The sequence below is a fragment of the Gymnogyps californianus genome, chromosome 1, assembly GCF_018139145.2.
Source record: "Gymnogyps californianus isolate 813 chromosome 1, ASM1813914v2, whole genome shotgun sequence".
NCBI lineage: Eukaryota > Metazoa > Chordata > Aves > Accipitriformes > Cathartidae > Gymnogyps > Gymnogyps californianus.
This window is the reverse complement of record NC_059471.1, coordinates 66,988,123-67,010,649: the sequence shown is the minus strand read 5'-3', so window position 1 is coordinate 67,010,649 and position 22,527 is coordinate 66,988,123. Positions and strand designations below refer to the sequence as shown.

At 38.0% G+C, this 22,527-nt stretch overlaps 1 protein-coding gene across 4 annotated transcripts in view; it reads right to left on the bottom strand.

The window, feature by feature from the left end:
• TFDP1 (transcription factor Dp-1) overlaps positions 1-22,527 on the bottom strand; it is a 49,128-nt gene that overhangs the window by 16,272 nt on the left and 10,329 nt on the right. For all 4 annotated transcript variants that reach the window (XM_050905613.1, XM_050905621.1, XM_050905606.1 and 1 more), the window contains 2 exons: positions 18,182-18,248; positions 2,541-2,647 (listed from right to left, as the gene is read on the bottom strand). In XM_050905613.1, coding sequence (XP_050761570.1) covers positions 2,541-2,647; positions 18,182-18,248 — 174 coding nt within the window. The remainder of the gene's footprint in view (positions 1-2,540; positions 2,648-18,181; positions 18,249-22,527) is intronic.

The following is a 22,527-nucleotide window of genomic DNA, read 5'->3' as shown; positions in this document are numbered from 1 at the left end:
ATTCCCTACCTTCCTAATTCCACAAGCAGCCCCACCATCACCCTGGTGCCGAATCTAGAATTTATATGACTGTGCAGCAAGATGAGAGCCAGGCCAGTACAGGGCAGGGAGTGGAATTACAGCTGGGAGAAAAACAAACCATTTGGGCGCAGCAAACCCTGGACATCTACTGTGCTCAGTAGTGTCTTGAAATACTGAACAGTACAAAGGAATAAATGGAAGCGTGTACAAATTCATAGGCTCATTTCTAGACTGGAAAAGTGAAGTCTGTTTAATACATTCAAAACCTGCTCTGCATTCTCAAGTCTGCAAACTAGCCAGAATTATATGCTTTCGTGCATCACTACTAAGGAAGACCCTACAGTCTAAAGTTTCAGAATCTTCTAAGGAATTACTCACTATTATTGGCTCCTTAATAGAAATGTTAATGCCCCTAACTTTTACTCACAACTTCATGAACAACCATGACTTTGAATGAAAAGAGCACGAATGAAAAGAGTTAAGCAGTATCGAGTCACTGGGAACATCCTAAAATGAAAGCTTATAGATAGAAGTAGAGAGGATGGTTTTATAGAAAACAGAGGGACCAGGGGGCAGGGAAGCAAAAGTAGACAAAGAAGTGCCTTAAGTTTCCTGATTTCAAAAGAGAACAAGATTACAGTTTAGCTCCTTGATAATGAATAAGATCAGGACAACAGTGAGAACAGCAAGACGGCCCACACACTCCACTTCACTGTACTCAACAGAATAACTTATATGGGGACAGTATTAAGAAAAAGAAATCAGACTACCTGAACAAAGAACACAAGCTCAGAAAATTAAGTACTTAAGTATTAAAAACCTGTTTTTACCACTCAAAGGTTAGAAAGTTGAGCAGGGTCACAAGCCAACTCCTCAACTCTGCCTCCCAAGAACATTTTGCACATTGACAGAAAATTTCTCTCCTCTTAATTTTCAGGGTTCTAAAGGTAATTTATTAATAGTTCTTGCTACCCCCTTCAGAACTGTAAAGTCAACAGAAATTTACCCAAAATTTCTCTCTATATATACACAAAACAAAACCTCCATCTCTTCTTTAACGACATACAACTAAGCATCTAATTTTGTACTGATAACAGCCAATACAAGTATGCTGATATGGGTCCCTTCTTTCACAAAAAAATTAACACTAATATGTTCAGAGTAAGACTTAAAGTGCTGAAAAAATTATGATTGCAAATGTAAATTTCCCCCATACTAACAAAACCACCATTAAGAGTCGTCATTATTTCGGAATCATATTTTTTTCAATAAAGTTACCATGTAAAATTAATCATAGATAATATAGATGAGGATTTGTCAATTTAAACTTGTGATGGAAGACACAAAAATTTATTTTGTATGTATATAAACATTGTTGTAAGCATTAATTTACTCATTGTTGAAAGTTTAAAAAAGCATCAGATGATCTGTAATTTCCTTATTATCCCCTGGTTTTGGTAGTTTAAGGAAAGATTTTGTAAGTTACCTGGAAGAACATTTCATTTTCAACATTAAACTCAAGTATGTACACAATGCCCGGAAGGGACCCCCTCTGTGGCATTATGGCCTATGATCTACAGTTAAAACATTCTCCTCCTACTGCTGGTTACTGATTTTAAATTAGAAGAATGCCTAACTACTCTGAATTTCCATGTTTGGAAATTTATTGATAAAACACCTCCTACTGAAGGAGCAATTTCATTCAGTTAAACTCATTTCGCTACACTCTAACTTCCAAGTGGCTGCTGAAGTAGTTAATTCACCACCACTGCTGGAAATACAGCACAGTGAATGATCTGCACTACATCTGTACAGTTGAAGCGGTACAGTTTATAGATTCAGGCAACCTCAATTATAAAACACTCCTTAGAGCTTAGAATTGGGAAAGGCAGATGGGAAACTGCTTTCGTATCAGGAAGAAACCCAAATATTCCATTTCAGATGTTTACACGTTACAGTTGCTTTCCAGAAGATGAATTGAGATCAACTCTTTTCAGATCACCAAATTTTAATTTTGATCATTATAACAGTGACTTCTGATAACCTATTATCTATTGCATTATTAGATTCTTTGAAACCTCTAATTTCATGTCCCTCACACAAAGCTCACAAGCAGTACTTAAGCAAAAGGATATCTAAATTAAGCACTAAGAAATGTAACTCTGTTTAATTTTGTTCCACCTAACTTCAATCTCAATAAAAATGTGCTGATGGACTTCATCTACATTTCCCTATGCCAGATTTCAAAGTACAATCTGAAAGAGCCACTGAATTTAAGTGGCAAGACTAGCAAAAGATAAAGCCACCTGAATATTCAGGTATCTGCCTGTTGATTTGAGAGTCATCTTTGCATTTCTTTATGCAAAAGAACATTTGTTTTAACAGAAGTCTATTAAAATTAGAAACAAGCTTAGACTATCTGCCCATGACAAGTGATACCGACTATCAAGCTACAAGTCAGATTTACAGTATGCGTAAGCAATAGTACAAGCAATAAAAAAAACGCAAAGTCTCCTTACCACTTGTTGTGCAATGTTGACATTAGACTGTCCAAATGTTTTTGGCAGGAGCTGTTTTCCAAGCGTATTTACTGTAGAAGGATGAACAGCCAATAGAGAAACAACCCCTAAAACAAATACAAGTAGATAGCTTCAGGTCAGCCACATCGTATTATTTTAGCAATTCCAGTTTCATCTATCCTACCAATGCATATTAATAGAAACTAGCTCTGAACTGCATAGTCAATATAAACGTAGCATTTACACATTTGAAGCAAAAAAAGAAATTAAGATTCACAATATGTTCTCTCAGACTTTCTCCTACGTAACATTACTGGTCAGTGATCTAGTATGAACATGTTTTAATTCTTGTATTCCAATTTTTCTCTCAAAGCAGAGTAAAGAGGTAATGGGCATCTGACAGAAAGCATAATCACCTCCTCTTCTAGCCCTATCCTTTGTGGCTATTGAAATCTTTTCCCACACCACCTGAAAAACATGCCCAACACCCCAGCATATGACATACCCTTCTGAGGCATGCTGGTCTACAGGAGATAAAATTTGGCTAGCACAGGCCTTTCCAAGAGACTATTCCCAGCCTTCCTCTAAGTGTCCCCTCCCAGCTGAAGGCAGGGAATTAAAGAACAAAAGTATTCAAGAATCCAATATTTGAGCAAAACACATGCAACACAGTAGACCAATCCTGCAGGGAAAGCTGCTCTCTTCCTATTCATAACCCATCCACAATCAGTATTGATAGGTAAGCAAGTCTTAAGCCATGTAAAACAAAAATTCAACTACGAAAATACCAAGCCAGGTATCCTCTAGCAATTTGATGCTCTATGTCACAGTTTAAAAAAAAAAAAAACAACAAAACAAAACAAACAAAAAAGAAGCAACAAAGACTGACTACAGAAAAAGAATGATGGGACAAACAAGTCTTAAAATACTGGAGACACTTATTTTGCTGAAACATCCGTCATTTGGTTGTCAGGTGAGAGGTTTAGCAGTTCTTTCCCTCAGATTGCTTTTAAAGGGGCCAATGGGGCCAGAAGGACTTGGCACAACTCCCATTCCTCTTCCTTTTTCCCATTATCCAATACAGAAGCAATAAGTAAGCATTTTTACAACGGTTGTATCAGGAAGGGCCCTAACGAGTCCTTGATGCCTACCATCCCTCTTATGCATTCAGGTAGTCTACAGAAAGTTGAGGACAACTCAAATCTTGTTTAAGCCCTTGCTTTCCAAAAGGCTTGTATTTCCTAGCTGCTATTACTATACCATGTCAAATTGATAGCTTCACACAAGAACCTATTCTCAGTCCCCCAAATCTGAACAGGATGCAGCAGCCTGTCATTCTTCCATTATTAACCAACTTCCCAGTGCTCTTTCAGAAAGTCAGCAGCTATCTAGTTTGTAACGCAAGTCTGTTATGCCTTCCTCTCCCTTCAAGTACACCCATCACTACCATGGTCTGTGTTTTGTGTGTCTTCTTCCTCTCTGCAGAATGCAGTAAAGCAATATAAACTAGCCTGGCTATTAGCGCTTGTGTATCTTCTTCTCAGCTTCCTGGAGGTCAACCTCCTCCTCATTGCTTTAAAAACACCACAATCTGAAGATTATACTTCCAGTATAAAATAAGAGTTGTAACTACTTTCCAAAGTTAAGACGCCTAATCTGTTTGATCACCTTTGCTTACCTTTGATGGTTTTTGTTGCCCATACATGTTCTAGTTCTCCTACCCTTTGAGATTTATTTTTGCAGAGGACAGGGATGGACACATTATTCATGACAAAGGAATGCTGTATGTTATTGTATAACTCCATATCACATTTTCTATTTTATTCCCTGTTCCTTTCCAAATAATTCTCAAAATTCAATGTGCTTCTTCCCCAGCAAACACCGATACCACCTTTTCATAATATAACCTACCATGACTTCAAGATCTTTGAGTGCTAATAGCTCACTTGGGGTACTCACTGTATCTAGTTTAGTTTTCACCAATTATTAACCCACGGGAGGACGGTCCCATTCTATGACACCTTAGTTTCTTTAACAGGCTGATTAAGGACCTTGATAATCAAGGGGTTTTTGTTGTTATTTTTAAGAAATCCAAGGGCATCACACTGATTAGATAACCCTTATCCACATAGTTGTTGACTCTGTCAAAGCATGACTTTGAAAAGACGTAACTTTGTAACTTCCCTTTCCCACTCCCTCTAGCAAAGCCCTGTTAACTCCTGCCCATTATCACATTTGTCCAGATGTCTACTACTTCTCTGTTATGCGTTCAACCAATTTGTCTAACAGAAGTCTGATTTACTCATCTGCAGTTATCTGAGCCCTTCATAAATTGGTGCAGGATTTGTGGCTTTCTATCCTTCTGGTACTATATGAATTATACATATACTGAGTTAGCAGGACAGAAGTACCACTGCTAGGTCCTTTAAGAATTCAAAGGTAGATAATTCTCTGGCCATGATGTTATCATGGTTATTCTAACCGTTCATGTTATCAATTTTTTCCCAAGACAACTTCTAGCAATACTTCAGTAGGACAACTTCATAAAGAACAGTATTGCCATGAGACTCTACCTAATCATCTCAATCATCTATCTACTCTTCAGATGCACTCAGAGACTGTTCTTCTGGTATGTTTAAACAGAAAGTAATTCTTTATGCTATCGTGTTGTTTCTTAAAAACATTTATGCAAAGACAAATGCAAAAATCTTGCATTTCTGACAGTGTAACTCCACGCAACAGCAGAGGTCAGAGGTTGAGTGGTTAGGAAGCAGATGTGCAGAAAAGGACCTGGGGGTCTGGATGGACAACAAGCTGAATGTGACCCAGAAGTACACCCTTATGCTAACGAATACTTAACTGCATCCTGGGCTACATTTGGAAGAGTACAGCAATAAGTGATTATTCCCTTTTACTCCAGCACTCTAAGCTGTACCTGGATTACTCTGTTCAGTTTTGGGACCCACAGTGCAAGAGAGGCATTAACAAACAGGATAGAGTCCAGCAGAAAGACACTAATATGGCTAGGGTACTGGAGCATATGATGTACAAGGAGAAACTGAGGGAGCCTGGTGCATGTAGCCCGTAGAAGAGAAGATTAACGTGGAGTGAGGGGTGTTATTTGTGGGAATCTAATCACTGCCTTCAACTATTAAATGGAGAGTTATAGAGATGACAGGACAGAACAAAAGGAAAAGAGGGAACAGTCACAAGTTGCTGCACAGCAAATTCCAACCAGACACAAGGAAAAAAATTCACAATGAGAAGGGTAAAGCACAGCAACAGGTTGCCTAGGAGGTTCCCTGGAGCTGTACAGAAAAATTCAACTACCGAAGGCTCTGTGCTTCGAAGTTGGCCCTGGTTTGATTGTAAGGTTAATTAGATGGCCTCCAGCCTCCTCATATTATTTGTTTAATTCTACGAATACAAATAGCTATCTTGCAACGAAAACATATGCGTGAACGGAAGAGTACACACTATGCTTCTTTAAAGTTTTTAATTACATTAACATTTCCTGTGGTGCTGTGCCAGAGTTAATTCATGCAACTGAACCAACCTGGCTCTATACAGAATCTGCAAGGTATGTCTGTCTCTATGGCACAAACTGATTGGCAAGGAAACACAAATGTAACTGGAAGAACAGTAACACACACTTCACAGTTCGAAGCAAAGTCAAAGTCAACCTATAAAAGATATCATACTAAATAGGAAAGAATATAACTGCTCAACAGTAGGGAAAAAAAAAGAAAGAAAAAAGGGAGTTTTTTTAAAAAAGGGTGTTTTCAATTTGTCTCTGCCCAAGTTCATCCTACTATTTTCTCACTTACCTGATGTGCAAACATTTTCCTCATATCCACCTGCATTTTCATCAAAGGTTTATAATGTTCTGGTTTCATAGTGGGTTTGTGCGTGTGGTTTTGTTTGGTTTTTTGTTAAGTATACAAGCAGAAATAATTTTATTAACTTAGCTTTGCAAGTGACTGACAGCTCAGTTTCTCAAAGGAATTTTACTAATCATTTGTTAATTACTGTTACTCTTACAGCAATCACTGCAATCCAAATAATCCTGTACTTTGTGGCCAACATACGGTGTGCATAACAGCATGTAAAAACTAAAACCACAAGTTTGCAAACAGTTTTGCTGGCATCAACTCTTCTTCCTTTTCAAAACAAACACATTATTAATACTGCTAGTTCTGACGTCTTTCTTTTTTTCTTCTTCTAAAGACTTAAAAAACCATGGGAAAAGGCCATGTAAAGCAGAAAAAAAAGTGTATACAGAAGGATATAACTACTACTTAAATTCTCAGTCTCCCAAACATTGCCAATTTGGAAGACTACTCTTAGTAACTTATAAGCAATCATTAAACCTAAAGGGAAGCAGAAGTTCATCAATATGAAGTTCCAGAATGCCTCCAAACAGAAAATAATGATACAGATGGGATCAAAGAGTAATGCCGTATAAAAGTTGCACAGCAAAAGCAGCAGCACCCTTTAACAAAACCTGTTATTTATCTGTCTACAAATTGTTCCAGATAAGTGCTCTCTTCATACAGAGCGTGCAGTAAATAGCCTTCTTTGGTTACTGATTGCATTTAGGGGAGAACTTTTGAACTGGACCTTTGCTTGCATATAAAAACAAATCCAAGAATTTTACCAAAAAGAAAGAATCCCCTGCAGAATTTTACCAGTAAAAAGGATTGGTGATACAGCCAATTATGAACATTTTAAATAACTTGAGATGCCACAGAAAAAGACATAATACATCTAAAATTAGAGAAAGGAGTGCCCTCTGCAGACAAAGCAGTAGATCTCTCTAAAAGCTGACTGCTCCAGTTCATGAAACAGTAGTGACTTTGAATTTGGTGTTTCAGATCAAAGAGGATGGGCTGAGGTACTCCTTGCCTCAGAAGCAGAAATCCCATTCATTCTAGGTGCTGTACCGTTTTCTGATGTAATCTGTCTTTATGTTTTCTTTACTTGTGAAAGAGAGAGCAACAGGAGTGATGCAACAACAGAAGTCAACAGAAAAACAAGTCAGCTTCCTGATAATGCAGCCTCTAACAAACGAAGTCTTGTCAGTCTGTCTTCTAGCATAGGAGCAATATTGTATATGGGAGAACTGGATTTGGTAAGAAGGTAATTTTGCAAGCACTTTCTGCATTATTACAACCCCAAAAAAAGAACATACAGAATAAGAGTGGTTTGTCAGAACGCAAAGTAATTCCTACCATCTCCTGCAGCAGTCTCAACCAAACTGTCCAGTAGACCAATTTGTAAGTAAATACTCTACGTGATCAAAGGTTAGGAGTTAAGCAAAGGGTTATTTTAAGAAAAGTCTAAAGAAAATTAACCTTGCAGGTGACATTTGGCAGTACAACTGCTTATAACCACTCTTATGAACTCTACAAATTTTTGTCTTAATTACATGATGAGCTTTGAAATTGATGGTTTTAACAAAGCAGTCGGAATCTAGCTTAACAACAGCTACACAATTCGAAGGCAGCAACATTATTAAGCCAGTCTCAATACCAGTCAAATATGACTTATGTTCTCAAAAAAGTAACACTATCCATAACCTGATAAAACTCATAACTAAGAGAATATCAGTTGAAGAGCCCAACAGGTCTCTTTTAGAAGACCACAAAAGATCAGTGAGACTTGCCATGAAGAAGATTTAAGGAATTGACAGAGACACTAGATTCCACTGCGACTGTCACTTCTGAGAAGGCCAAGTGCCATCTGGAACATTACATTCCTTAATTCAGGAATTTTAAAAAGTTAATAGGAATAGAATTTATATAAAGCCAGAGTACCTGTACTGCTTAAGATGCAAATGATTGCTATAAGATTACATGAAAACTATGAGAATTATCTGGAAAATGTTATAGATTCAGTTTTAGCAGTCTTCCGTATGTGGACATCACTAACGAAATTCCATTTTGTAAAGCAAATTTTGTAATCATTTTGTAAAGCAAATACAGACAAAGCTAATTCCAGCTCCAAACCTGTCCATCAAACCAACTGCTTAAAATAAACAAAACCCTAAATAACAAAAAGAAAACTAGTCTTAAGTGCACAATCTGCCCGTCTCTTTCCAGTGTGTCACCCCCCAATCCCAAGTTGGTGTCTGCAGAAAATTGTCTGAAAAATTATCAAGTTTGGAATCAAAAAGTGAGCAGGGTCTCTTACAGGAACGTAAAGTAGCTTAAGTCCACCTAATTTTTTGCAAAGGTTCTTTTTTCAATTGAAAAGCTCTGGGTTATCAGATTACAGATTTCTCTCGGGGTGTCTGCAAGTCACGGCCCTTATTACAGACACTGCTACAGTATTCTAGAAGACCTTACATTAGACTCACTAATCTTTAGTCATGGCCTCTACTTCATACCATCTTCAGCTACTTCTTATTTGCCACTATCCTACTCAAGAAAGTTGCATTTGGCTAGATCAGCCATGTAGTTGACAGCTCAGTATGCTTTTAATAGTATCCTCCTCCCTAGTAAAGTAAGAGCAAGGCATCTGCATCTCCTGCAAACAGAAAGGAAAACCACAGTTCGACATCAATCAGAACTGCAGATTTACAGCAGCTTTTTCTTTCTTTGGATTCTGTTCAAGGCAATGCATTTATTTCCAATATGGGGGGGGGGGGGAAGATGCAAGAATTACAAAAAGATGAGCTACTTCTAAAACATCTTTCATTAATCTAAAGTACCGTTCTATCCAGTTGTTTGGCCTGCTGTCAATACAACTGATAGCAATATGCCTCAGAGCAATTTATCCCACGCACTTGAAAGTTTCAGTTGTCCACTTTTACTTGGTTTCTCTGCTACCACAGAAACTTCCACAGCTAACTCCAACTCCAGGGCTTCAGCAAGAATTGCCCAGCGACCAGGCTACACGTTCTCTTCCTCAAGGCATTACCAAGCAATAGAAATCTAACAGAAACTCCAAGTTTATTTTGTGGCTTTTTTTTTTTCTTTTTAAAATTATGGGATACTTCATGAAAGTGCATCATGGAGACTGAAAGGAAGGCAGATTTTAGGAAAAGCTTAAGTTCATTACTCAACACGACAGTCGAGTACATAGAAATAACAGTAAAGATGTGCCTTTGAAGACTCCAAACAATGAAATCCAAAGAGCTCACTAGAAAGTAGAAGAATCTCTAGAAGGCTCCAACTCTTCACGCAGTTCAAACACAGGTGCGCAATCTCTGAAGCTGAAACAGAAATGAATCCTGTTTTGGACAGCAGTGAAGCAGAGCTCAGAACGTCATCTATAGTCAAGATGGGAAATAATGCGCAGAAAGTGAGAATTTCAGAGCTACAGAATGCTGGTACTGCAGTCAGGACACAACCAAACAAGTTGGAAGTCCTCAACTTACCTACACAACTATCACTGAACAAGAGGTAACAAAAGAAATGTCTAGAAGAAACATCCTGGAACAGCAAGGTATCATATCAACATCATAACAAGAAAAGTTTTCTGTATGAATTAATGGGGCAGGCTTCCACCTCCTCCTCTACCCCAAAGCATCATGACATCGTGACAGCAGGAAACAGTGTACTGAAGTCTCAAACCCATTAACCTGTCTCAATACAGTGACCAACACAATGCTTGACAACAATCTCATTCAACCCCAACACTAGATACAGGTGAAATGGAAATCAAATGCCAAGCAGTTCCCTCAAGGACTGTTTACAGTATTTTCTATGCTTTTTGCTTTACAAAATCTACCCTAAATCACTAAGCCTGAACCGTTGCTTTCTTCCAAGTGCAAGAGGAATCTTGAAGACACAGCTAGGATAAAAACATTAGTTTAAAGGTGCCATTTAAAGTACCTTTTATCCAGTCCACATTACCTTCAAAGAAAATCATTCCTTACCACAAAAGCATCAACCTGACTAGTTTTAGATTATTAGATTACATATATATACAGAATATGTATAAAGGGTGTACTTAGAAGATCTGGGAAAGATGACAGAGGTGACAATCATATCCTAGGAGCCGATTCCTCAGATGTCACTCCTGTGAAGTTGCAGTTTTTAACGTCTCTCTCGCAAACACCACATATATTTTATGATTAGTTAGTTAAATGCTAATTTACAGAAAACACTGAACTCTTTTTGAGTGTATCAACCTACCATAAGCTTTGACAACAGACAGAAGATTGTCTCTAGTTGTGTGCCAAGTCAAGTAAAAATACCTCTGCTTATTGAACAAGTCACACCATCCTGTTAAGACAACAAACATGCTTATACAGCAATTCTGAGCACTTTTACAAAGACATCGATCTTCCCTGGTGTGTAGTACAACTAAGTTCTTAAGTAATTTCTTGTATGAACTCTGAATTTTAGGTGATTCTTATAATCCTTATATATGACTAGTAATAGTTTAGCTATTACAAACCAGTCTTTCCAAGTCTGTGTTGAAATAAACTGTGTGGTCTACCTTTAGACTTTTTAAGTCTTTTTAGACTTTTCAAAGTATCATTCCTATTTGCAGCAACAGTTTTATTTCCTGAGCTTGACTTTAGATAATAATTGTTTGGGTTTACCTCAGCTGCAATAATACACAGGCATTTTATAACCAATGTTCAGGCATATATCTGTTTGCTAAAGCATGAGTCATGGGGTCTGAAACAGATCTCGACTTCTGTTCCAGAGGAACAATTCCAGTCACTGCCAAAAATCAGGGAGAATTTGATCTTGCAAATTAAATTAACAATAACATTACATTGCAAAAGTTTGTCATCACATAAATAAAAAGAACAAGACAATCTTACAGTCAGGCAGTGTTGAAATGTAAGAGTCTAAATACACCTTAAAATTTACATATTTTACTTCAATTTTTTTCAATTACCAAATCTGAAATGAAAATAAAACTAAGTTCTTTATGCCCATATTTTCTGGTTACATACCAATAATGCCACCTACTGGCACGACAGAAGATCCAAATTTTCTTTCCGAGTAATTTTAAAACTAATTTAAGAGCTTTAATTTCAATTCAACATTAAATACCATTGGTTATCTTTTCCTTTGCAGTCATCTGAAGCAGATAATTTCTTTCACCCAAACTCCTTCACAAGCAAGGGGCAGGATTAGAATTGAACAGTGTTCCTTTTAATACTTAAAATATCAATACTAATCTGAATATAGCAAGGACCAGAATGTAGCAGTTTTCTTCAAAAATGCAACCTCCTGGAACAGCAAAATTTCTAAGTCTCTAAAATTCATTGCCAAATAAGTTTTAGAAGACACAAACTCATGAGGAAGTTTTACTCGTTCAGCACCTATTAAAAATTCTTTCCATCCTTCCAACCCATATGTATTTGCTAACCCTCAAGATGAATTCTAATTATAATTATCACTCACAGTCCATGTACAGGGTGAATTTTAGCAATTTCAGGTTTTCAGCAATTAGCCAGGTGGATATCCAAAACAAAGCCAGTAATTAACAAAAATTAATTTTTTTTTTTTAAATCCCAGAATGGAAACAAACTAAAATAACAAAATATCCAAATGAGATTATCCTTGCTTTGTAACTAAGGTATGCAAGAAGCAACTACAATCAAGTCACTTTAGAATTTTACTCCACAATTAAACTGCTCTCTTATTCTGTCTTGGATAAAGCAATTTAGAATAGAATAGAATAGAATATTTTTCAGTTGGAAGGGACCTACAACAATCATCTAGTCCAACTGCCTGACCACTTCAGGGCTGACCAGAAGTTCAGCATGTTGTTAAGGGCATTGTCCAAGTGCCTCTTAAACACTGACAGGCCTGCGACATCGACTGCCTCTCTAGGAAGCCTGTTCCAGGGTTTGACCATCCTTTCGGTAAAGAAATGCTTCCTCATGTCCAGTCTAAACCTCCCCTGGCGCAGCTTTGTGCCACTCCCATGCGTCCTGTCACTGGATCCCAGGGAGAAGAGTTCAGCACCTCCCTCTCCACTTCCCCTCCTCAGGAAGCTGTAGAGAGCAATGAGGTCACCCCTCAGCCTCCTTCCCTCCAAACGAGACAAACCCAGAGTCCTTAGCTGCTCCTCACAGGACATGCCTTCCAGCCCTTTCACCAGCTTTGCTGCCCTCCTCTGGATGCATTCAAGGACCTTCACACCCTTCTTAAATCGTGGGGCCCAGAACTGCACACAGTACGCCAGGTGAAGCCGCACCAACACTGAATACAGTGGGATAATCACCTCTTTCGGCCGGCTGGTTATACTGCATTTGATGCACCCCTGGATGCGGTTTGCCCTCGTGGCTGCCAGGGCACACTGCTCACTCATATTGAGCCTGTTGTCAACCAGCACCCCCAGAATCCTCTTTATTATTGACAGAAAAGGGATAGAGCTATAAATCACAATTAGGGTGTCCTCACAGCTTTTCTTCACTTGACCTTTGCAATTTTCATAAACATTGCTTCTGATTGAGGGTTTACTGGGATTAATTTAGGCACAATGTCTACAAAAGCCATTCCTGAATTTCCAAGGAAAGGAAAGGGCCCTGTGTAACGATGTTTTCAGCAACTGAGGCTTTAGGGAAGAAAAATGCAATTGGATATTTTGGAATGAGCCAAGGAAACTTGCAACTGCTTCCAATAGGATTTCACATTCCTCCACAATGTCACAACTGAAGCTGACAGTAAATAAACCAGCACAGGACAAGCAGCAAATATAAAACCAAGTGGCTTTATTAGAGTTCATCAGTGAGAGGACATCTGGATATACAGCTACCTTTTGCTGAGCATGTTAACTCACTAGCAGTCACTAGCAAAGCTACATTTTAAAAGCACTTGGCATTGCTCAGGACTTCCTGAAACAAAACCCTCCCTTCTCAGACACTCTCTGCACATTACATTGCTGCTACTCTCCTGAACAGGGTTATAGCAGAAAACCATCTTCCTGGTTACCAAGTACACCAAGCTTTTCACAGCCATACTTGTACCAAACCAAACCACTCTAGACCAAATCTGGGGATTTGTGCCACTTAAACCCTACCAAACTACAAACTCGGCAGACCTTACACTTAACAGGAAAGCTGCACTAAGACGTAGATGTCATCCCTCATGTCCTTCCAGGAGAAGTTAGAGACTTTCAACAGCACCACCCTGGACCCAAACATACTGAAAATCCTCATTACCTATGTTTCCTCATCCAAGGACTGGCAAATACTCAAATAGTAAACAAATTTATCCCTAACATATGCATTTGCATCAAGAAGAAAAACTAATTAGATGGTACATTTTCTGAAACTTTTTTAAGATCTGGGAATCAATATAGCCTTAGATCAAACAGGGGTTGATATAACTGGTGTATCGCTCCACTGATACTTTCCCAAGATTTAACTTTAAGAATTAGCCTTCTAGACTAAATTCCCAGTGGTGAAGGAACAGAAGTAGGCAGAGAGAAAATCCTCCTCCGGTGAGCAGAGCTAACGGTGTCATCTTAATACAAGGGAAAACTTGCACCTTGCTTGAGCAGCTCCATGGAACGCTGTTTTGTCAGGGCTAAATGGGGTCTTACGCTCCAGTAATGGAAATACACAGGGGTATCAGAAAACACAGGTGAATTTACACCCAACCTCTTCTGGAGGTTGCACAAGCACTGGAAGCAGCACACCCTTCTAGCTCATTTCTACCACATATAGACTGATACCTCTTATTCCACACTAAAGATGTTTTCAAAGACATACATTTTTAGAGCATTTTCTAGAATGGTATTTTATGTCCATGACCAATTTATTCAAAATTACATGTATTATAAACTAAACTACCTTTTTTTTTTTTTTTTTTACTATTTTATCCTCTTAAAACAAATAAAGTCAGTCTCTACATTACAATAAAAATCCTAATCTGGAGTTCGTTGTTGAGACCAGTCTCTCCAAAATGAATTAGACTGACGCATGTCCCCACTAGCTGAAGTAAAAAGGCTGTCCAGGTTGGTAACCTGTTTCTGACAGTGGATATTAGTGGATAATCAGGGAATATAGGGATAGGACTTGCATACAGAGATAATTCCCTAATATACCCTACCCTCTCTCTCCCAGATTCTATAGCTTTAGGACTTTTTGAGCAAGAGGTTGTTCAGCATAACCGTTCAGCATAACTGCTGAGCAAGATGAGTGATGTCCCCTTTTCATCATTCATCTAAGAAACAACAGCTACACACCCTAACAACACTCAGTCTAAAAATAACCTATTCACAGTTCCCAGATTTCTGCCAGTGCAGATTAAAAATTTACAGAAGTCCATTCACAGACTATTCTGAAAGCGTTGCAGCAAAGCTGTTCAGGCTGTAAGAATTGTTGCATAATAACCTGTTTTGGCCAGAAAAGTCAACCTTTGCTTATCTTTCATAGTTGATTCATACATCTACCACTTAGTCCCGTACTCACCTTATAGACCTTCGATGAAGTGCTACAGAAGCATTTCAAGAAAAATATTCTGCTCTCTTTCTCCCAAACCATGTTTTTGCAAACACGTCCTCATGACCCAGCAGACAAGTCTTTTTTTGCCCTCTACCACCCCCCTAAAACCTTTATTCCTCTGACAGCTGAGCTCCTCCTCCTTTCACATCTGGCTGGCAACATGTGGAAACTGAAGCAAGTCATAATTTTCTCGTTGAGGCTGCATTCTTAATCTGCTGAGTCTCTCAAAGTTGGACTTTTCCACAAAGATGCTGGAATGCACCCTCTCATATTACTAATCCAATGACCTGGAGTGCTGTGAGAGCATAAGTAGAAGGAACTTCAAAAAGTAGCCAGGCTCCTGCATTTTCCCTGAAGAGCCTGCCCTATTACTGTTGTTGGGGGCAGCAGATTAGGCTAAGCAAACCACTCATCTGACACAGTAGGGAGATTTGATCCCGTATCAATAATGCAATGTATTCTCAAACTCTCCTTGTGATTGACTTGCAATTTCCAGAAAAGACTCCCTCCTTTTAAGAAATACAAATCCAAAGAGAAAGAAAAAAAAAAAAAGGAAAAGAAAAGAAAAAACCCCAACTGTTAATGATGACCACCAGAGAAGAACAGACTCTTTCCTGACGTCCTTCTGTTCATCCTAAGTAGTACACCAGATACACTTCTGCTACCCTGTGGAAAGCTTACTCTGTTTTTTATCTACTACTGGGGACTGAATCCTCTTCATTGTGAAATTAAGAGAAATTTTGCACAAACTTAGCAAGACAGTGGAGGACTGGACTTTTGATATAATGGCGTGTAAGGTAGACAGCTACTTTTAGAAAGCACATAGTACTTTTGTGTATACTAGTTACATTTAAAATTCCAACAGTTAAAGACTACACAAAAACCATAAAAATTATAAAAAGTGGCAACGGAAAATGAGTAGTACTTTAGTGAAAAAATTCTGATACATATCTGAATACTTCAGTGACAAAATATTTGCTATTTTAAGCTCCGATTAAGACTACAGAGCCTGCGTATAAAACACAGACAAGCTAGCGGCAAGAAACACAAAACGATTAAGCCAAGAGAAACAGTTGTTTCTTCTCAGTATTAAGAATTAGTTGCTGTCCATTAACTTTACAAAACTCCCCTAAAAGCAATGAGTTGCAGAAATTGAGGATAGCTTAGTTTGCTTGTATTATTCATGGTGGTATACATTGAGAATAGAGCTCGACCCTCAAACCGGAGGAGCTGCAAGCCTATAATAAACTATTTAATCACTTGAATTTATTTTAGAAATTCTACAAGCAATGAAATGGCCTCTGTTTTGCCCAGTTCTACTTCAAGAGCTACGTAATAATGGAAGATTCACATTTCCAATTCTTGCTGTCTAGACTGCACTGTCTGTTTTGACTAGCTCTCCACTGACTGTAACAGGGTCCAGGCACAGACACCTACATGGGTGTAAAATGTCCCCATATCTGCCCTAACAAAAACATCGGTTTTACTGCCCATAGGGGTAGGGAAAATGGTACAGCTGTTAAGGACCAGGTATCTACTTGCACACTTTTTTTGTTCAGGGGTGTGTGACTGTGTTTACAAATATACAGTGGACCAGTTAGTAAGTGTCAGTTATTCAACCCTTAGTGCCTTCTCCATCAGAAGTAGATCACGGCAGATTAGTCGGAGAGCCCCCTTTTGTAAAGTAATGTATATTTTAGACAAGGGAATGTCAGAGAGAGCCTAGTGAGATTCCAATAAAATACATGATGTACCTAGAAAAATTGTTAGTTAAATTGGTGGTGACAGAAATTAGAAGTTCTGCAGATTGTGAAAATAAATGCTTAAATGGGTTTCCTGAAACAGTATATAAAAGGCTAGAGCAATAATACTAATGGAGTTCACCTGAACTGGACTACAGGTTAATCTGAGAGTACTAGCATAATCCAACAATGCATGAAGTCAATAGATTTGTCAATAGTGAGGTTTATGAGAGCATCAGACCAGAAGAAGGTGACTGTCCTAATAAATTTCACCCTACTTAGTACAGCCTGCCAAAGCACACCATCTGTCACGCACAAGAATAAACCAGACCATCACCATTTCGAAGCAACAACAAAGGAAAATGGCCATTTCACCAAAACCTACTGTGAGATGCCTGTGAACCAAACATGACGTTGCATAGAAAAATTACCGATACCTCTGTACAAATATGACTGACACTTCACTTGGAGTCATATACTATTTTGGTCACTTGCATTCAAGAAAGCTGATGAAAGCAATCAAACAGGCTCAAAGAATGACAATAAGGAACATACAGAGGACAAAGAGCTCATCTGATGAGGACTCTAGGAAACAGTGGCTAGTTGGCCTGTCAAACTAAAGACTGTTAAGATACCCAATTGTTATTTATAAAGACTAGGTAAATATACTGGAGAAAACTATTAAGCTGAAAAATAACACTGCCACCAGCAATATGCATAAACTGGCAAGAAGATACTTAACTGGAAATTAGAGAATAGTTCTACAGTCTCACTATGGAAACAGCCTTCCCATAAGAATACAGGGGACAAAAATCTAATCTTCACATATAGCATAATCAGTTTACAGAAGAGGTTATATGACATAGCTGTCCAGAACTGCAGGCGACTGAGCTCAGTGGTACTTCTGTTTTTTCCCCCAACTATGCTAATTGTAAAGTGCGGCTCATAACTCCCCAAATGTTTAGTCTTAGTTTTTGAGCTTACATATCAAATTCAAGTTTATAGCCTGTGTTTTATTAAATTCCTTGATTACATTACCCTATCATACATGCACAGCCATTATCTGCAAGTCCGAAACAGTTCTGTTCAAAATATTTTTTCGGATAGGCTTGCACTAGTGTGGATGCACTATCATAAAAACTGTCATAACCCATTTTAAACTTCTACACTCCTGCATTTTTCCCATTTGCTAAGACATAGTGCCCCAAAAGATGTTTTAGACCATCATGGCCTTTATACTTAAACACAAGCTACTCTAACGAGAAGATCACATACGGGATGACAAACCACCACTGAACTTCACACGCAGTTTAAAGACAATTATAAACCACAGAAAATCTACAGTTTGCTTGCTGATTATATAGGATATGACTTAAGAAAAGCTTTACAAAAACTATGCTAAGAAAGCAGTTTAAAGCCAGTAATAAGCGTAAAAATCCAGAAATGGAGAGTCTTACTAAAAATTGTGTTCTTACCTTTTCCAGGACTTAGGTTTTGGTCTATAAACACCTTAAGCTCTCCATTGGCTTCAATTAGTCCAGCCTGTTAAAGAAAGTAACTTTCATTAAATTTACAAACACAGATAGCCTTTTATTGTTAAAGATGGACGATACCGTACCAGATGTCGCTGCTGCTACCACTCACATTTTGTCACAAATCTGCCACTATGTAATGGCACTGTTTGTGGCATAGTATTTGCCAAGTTTTAAAATCTTTATTTTATAAATACCATATTCTTAAAAAGCAAGCAGAAAACCAGTTTACATCTACTTTGCTATTTTGTGTCCTAAGGTCTTATAGTGTACATGCACTGTTTTAACAGATAGCTGAACACCCTGCTAATTAGAACCAATGACACCTGCGACTACACCTGTCTCTGTGTAGATACTATTTACCTACCACAGAAGTTAACATTCTAGCAAAAAACAGTAGAGGTGGTAGAGAGCACCTTAAGCCATTTTAATCAGAAAAAAAGGCATTCAGAAGAAACACCTTGAGCTTTTCAATCATTTTTTTAAAGATCAGAATTTAAAGCTCTTAAGTGAAAGAGCTATAGGTTGACATACAAGTTTATAAAGTAATCACCATCCTTTGAGAAAGCTCACAATAGAAGTTATTTTTAAAAATACTATGAATTTTTGGATAGAAAATACTTGATGCTGTAATTCCTTGGTGTCTCCAGACAAAACAGTTCTGAACAAATAACGAACACAGGACACACAGACTGTTTCCATTTAGAAAGAACAGCAAGAAAGTCAACAATTGTACTTAACCATAATTTAGCATGTGGTGTTACAGAGGCTGAAAAGTCCCTAGCTGCATTTTATGCATAGCTGGTATTTGCAGGCTACCGCCGATCTTCAAGAGACAATTAAGTGGTTTGCTGTCAGTCAGCAACAAAGCTTTTCCCTTAAAAGTCTACCTGAAGAGCCCTACTTCTGATTTGCCAGAAGCTCAGCAAACAAGCGAGCCACTAGAGGATGCTGTGGTGCTGTTATTATCCAGGTGTATGACAGCAATGATTTCTTAAGACAGGGAACTTTACAAAACGGGAAACTTTCTCTCCTCAGTGAAAGGGGGGGGGGGGGGCGGGGAGAAGATGACTGAGCATCGGGGAGAGGCTGGGAAGTGTGCAGAAGAGAAATTTTGCTGAGAGAAGCATGAAGAGCAGTGGCCTGTAATGGCACGGCAGCGATGAGGATCTGGTGGCACAAAGAAAACGTAAGTGAAGAAACAGTGGAACTGATGGGTAGAATGAAGAGCCTGCGGCAGTTTCCTCCATTCTCCTAATTTCCCCCTCAAAAGTAACGAAATAGCAATATTTTAAGGAGACTGCAACAACCTACCAGTACACAAACACTGCCTGTTCTCCATCTTGCCCACAGTAGGGATTCAAAGGTCTACTTGAACAAATGACAGTTCTACTGCCCTATTCCCACACACCAGAGCTTTTTATAAGCCGAACTCTTCATCACACTTACTACATAATTCAGAAGGGCAACAGACTATATCAGACACTTTCAAAGAAAGAAGGTATACTCATCAACATGAAATCAGTATCATGTACAAAGATGTTATCAGAGCTACAAAGATGTTACTAGAGCTACACTCTATGGCAATACGACATTCCAGAACACTGGAACTCAACGTGCTATATGAAGATGAATTTCGGGGTGTTAAATTATACTCCCATTCTACCTCAATTTCACAACAAGAGTGTTAAACCACACAGGAAGTGCAGTCTCATTGTCATAATTTCTTTAAATGCAGTACTTCAGTTTCTATTCAACAGCAGAAAGAGGAGGCTTGTACTCAAGGATTCCTGCAAATTCTCTTCCATGAGAATCAAAAACACATCAGAGACTGGAAAGACATTTAATATATTGAGTTTGTGATCAGTGGACCACCAAGAAAATGGCTGTTTTAATCTATAATGTTTTTCATTTTAGAAGCATATGATTTTAATAATTTTGAATTATTAAATCCATTCATCAGTTTAATATGCAAAAGCAAACTTGCATCGAGTTCACATGTCAGTTACAGTGATAATCCAAAACCAAATACTTAAGCTGTGATACTCAGCAAATTCAAGTATTAAATGCAAATCATTATTTCAGTAATTAGCAAATTAGGCAATTCAGTAATCAATTACTTATTGGTCCCTTCCTATTTTTATTTTTTTTAAACTAGAATGGTCTCCAATATAACCATTTCTATTAATTAATTTTATCCTTAAGTATTCAACCAACCACCATACTGTAGTATCAAATAATCTCATAAGCTTCAAGTTTTCTTCTACACAATTAAAATACACAGTGAAAAATATTACTCAAAACAATATGCAACTCCAAAAACACAATCTAACCTAGCATTACAAAGGGTCAGGTTAGTGCTACATGCCCTGGACCATGCTTTTGTGTGACTGAAATTACGCAAGTCACTGACAAGCTGGAGAACATTTGCGAAAAACACTGCATTTAATCAATAAGATAATACAATTTGGGAAAAATCAGAGAATAGCAATCACTGAACAACAAGAAGAATCTCCTCAGGAACCACAACACTGATGAAGAGTACAGCAGTTACAGTTCCATCACCTTTCCACACCAGTGTCTTACTAAAGGTTCAGCTCTGGCAGTTAAAATGGCTGGTAAATATTCAACTCATTCGTAAGAGTATGCCTAGGAAAGACTCCAAGAAAACTATCTGGAAAGAATACTACCAAGTCCCGCAGCAAATAGCACCCCCAGCTGCTATTACTCACAACGAAAACTCATTTCTAGTGAAAATTCTGTTACTCCAGCCTCAGTATGCTCTTCACACTTCCGGATACACTATTTAATTCTAAGGTTATCAAAATTTATCACTAGTTTTTAGTCTCCTCAGTCGCAGATACAAGCTTTTGGCGAGAGAAAACTGAAAAGCAAAACTTCCATCCCATACAAAATTCTGGTCTCTTTGTTCTAAAATGGAAATACTAGGCAAAAAAATCTCTCAAAGTGTATTTCGAAGAAAAACCCACTATTTTTCAAGCCAGGTTATTTTGGAGGATAGACAACGATTACTCCTCCATAACCTATCTAGCATAGCGCAGTGCCCAAAAGAAAGAAAGAAAATAGAAGAAAATGTGACTAAAGCTCCCATTAGGTGTATCATAGTCACAGATTCACAACGAACAAACCCAAACCAAACAAAAAAAAAAAAACCAACAAAAAAACCCACACCAGCAAGAAGTATCTGATTTTCCCCAGTGGAAAAGTAACCTTCTGCCAAGGAGGGTTTAGACATCAAGGAAATTCTATTTTCTGACAGGAAAACACATGTAGTTTTCTGGCCTTATCAAGCTACTTGTAACAAGGTATTTTGATTTTTATTTTTTTCACCTGATAATGTAATATTTTGGTATTCCACATTTTCTTCCTATCTTCTCATGATTCTCAATTTCAAGATGTGTTACTTCCTTTGATGATAACGCCAGGGCTGCTTGAAATAATATCATGCTCATAATATTCGATTCTGAAAGCTTAAGTATGTGCAACTTCACAATTTAGCATTGCTTTCCTCTTCAAAGAGTCATGTTGGCTATGTATACTTCTCTACAGCTACATAAAGAAACTCCTAGTATCCTAAATGCGCAACAGATACAGATAGACCCTTTATCCTTTTCACATTACAACAAAATCAACGAGTTTAAAAAAATAGCTTTTGACACTCAACATAGCATCTAAACTGTAGCAACTTAAGATCTCCTTTCCATGGATCAGAGGAAGAAGGTTAAAGACCATTGGACAAATTAATAAATCTGGTACTTCTAACTGTGGAAGGTATGTTGGAGTGGAGACCCCAACTATCAGCTAGGCTTTGTCTCATCACATCCTTCAGAACTCCTAAGAAAAAGAAATCAACTGATGGGCTAAACATATCAAAAATTCAACTGAAGTCAGCTTTGGCCTGCTATGAGATCATAAGCAGTCATAAGGACTGGGAAGTCTATTTTTGTTTTGTTTACAAGTAAAAGCTGAAAAGCGCTTCAAGTGCCCTCACCCTGAAAGTCAGTAAATTGGGAAATATCTTTTTGTTGGGACTAAAGTTAATCTGAAACAAAATTTGCTAAAAATGCAGAGAATTTCACATATTAAAAAAATCCCTTAGTGCAGACTATCATAGAATAATTTAGTATCTTACTAACAAGCTAATATTTGTGGTCTCTGAAGTTATGCACTAGAAACTCAACACCCTTACAACAAAAGCATCATTTCTTCCACAGCTTTCCAGACTTGCAACTCAATTTCTTAATAAAAATTGGCATAAAATTGTTCAC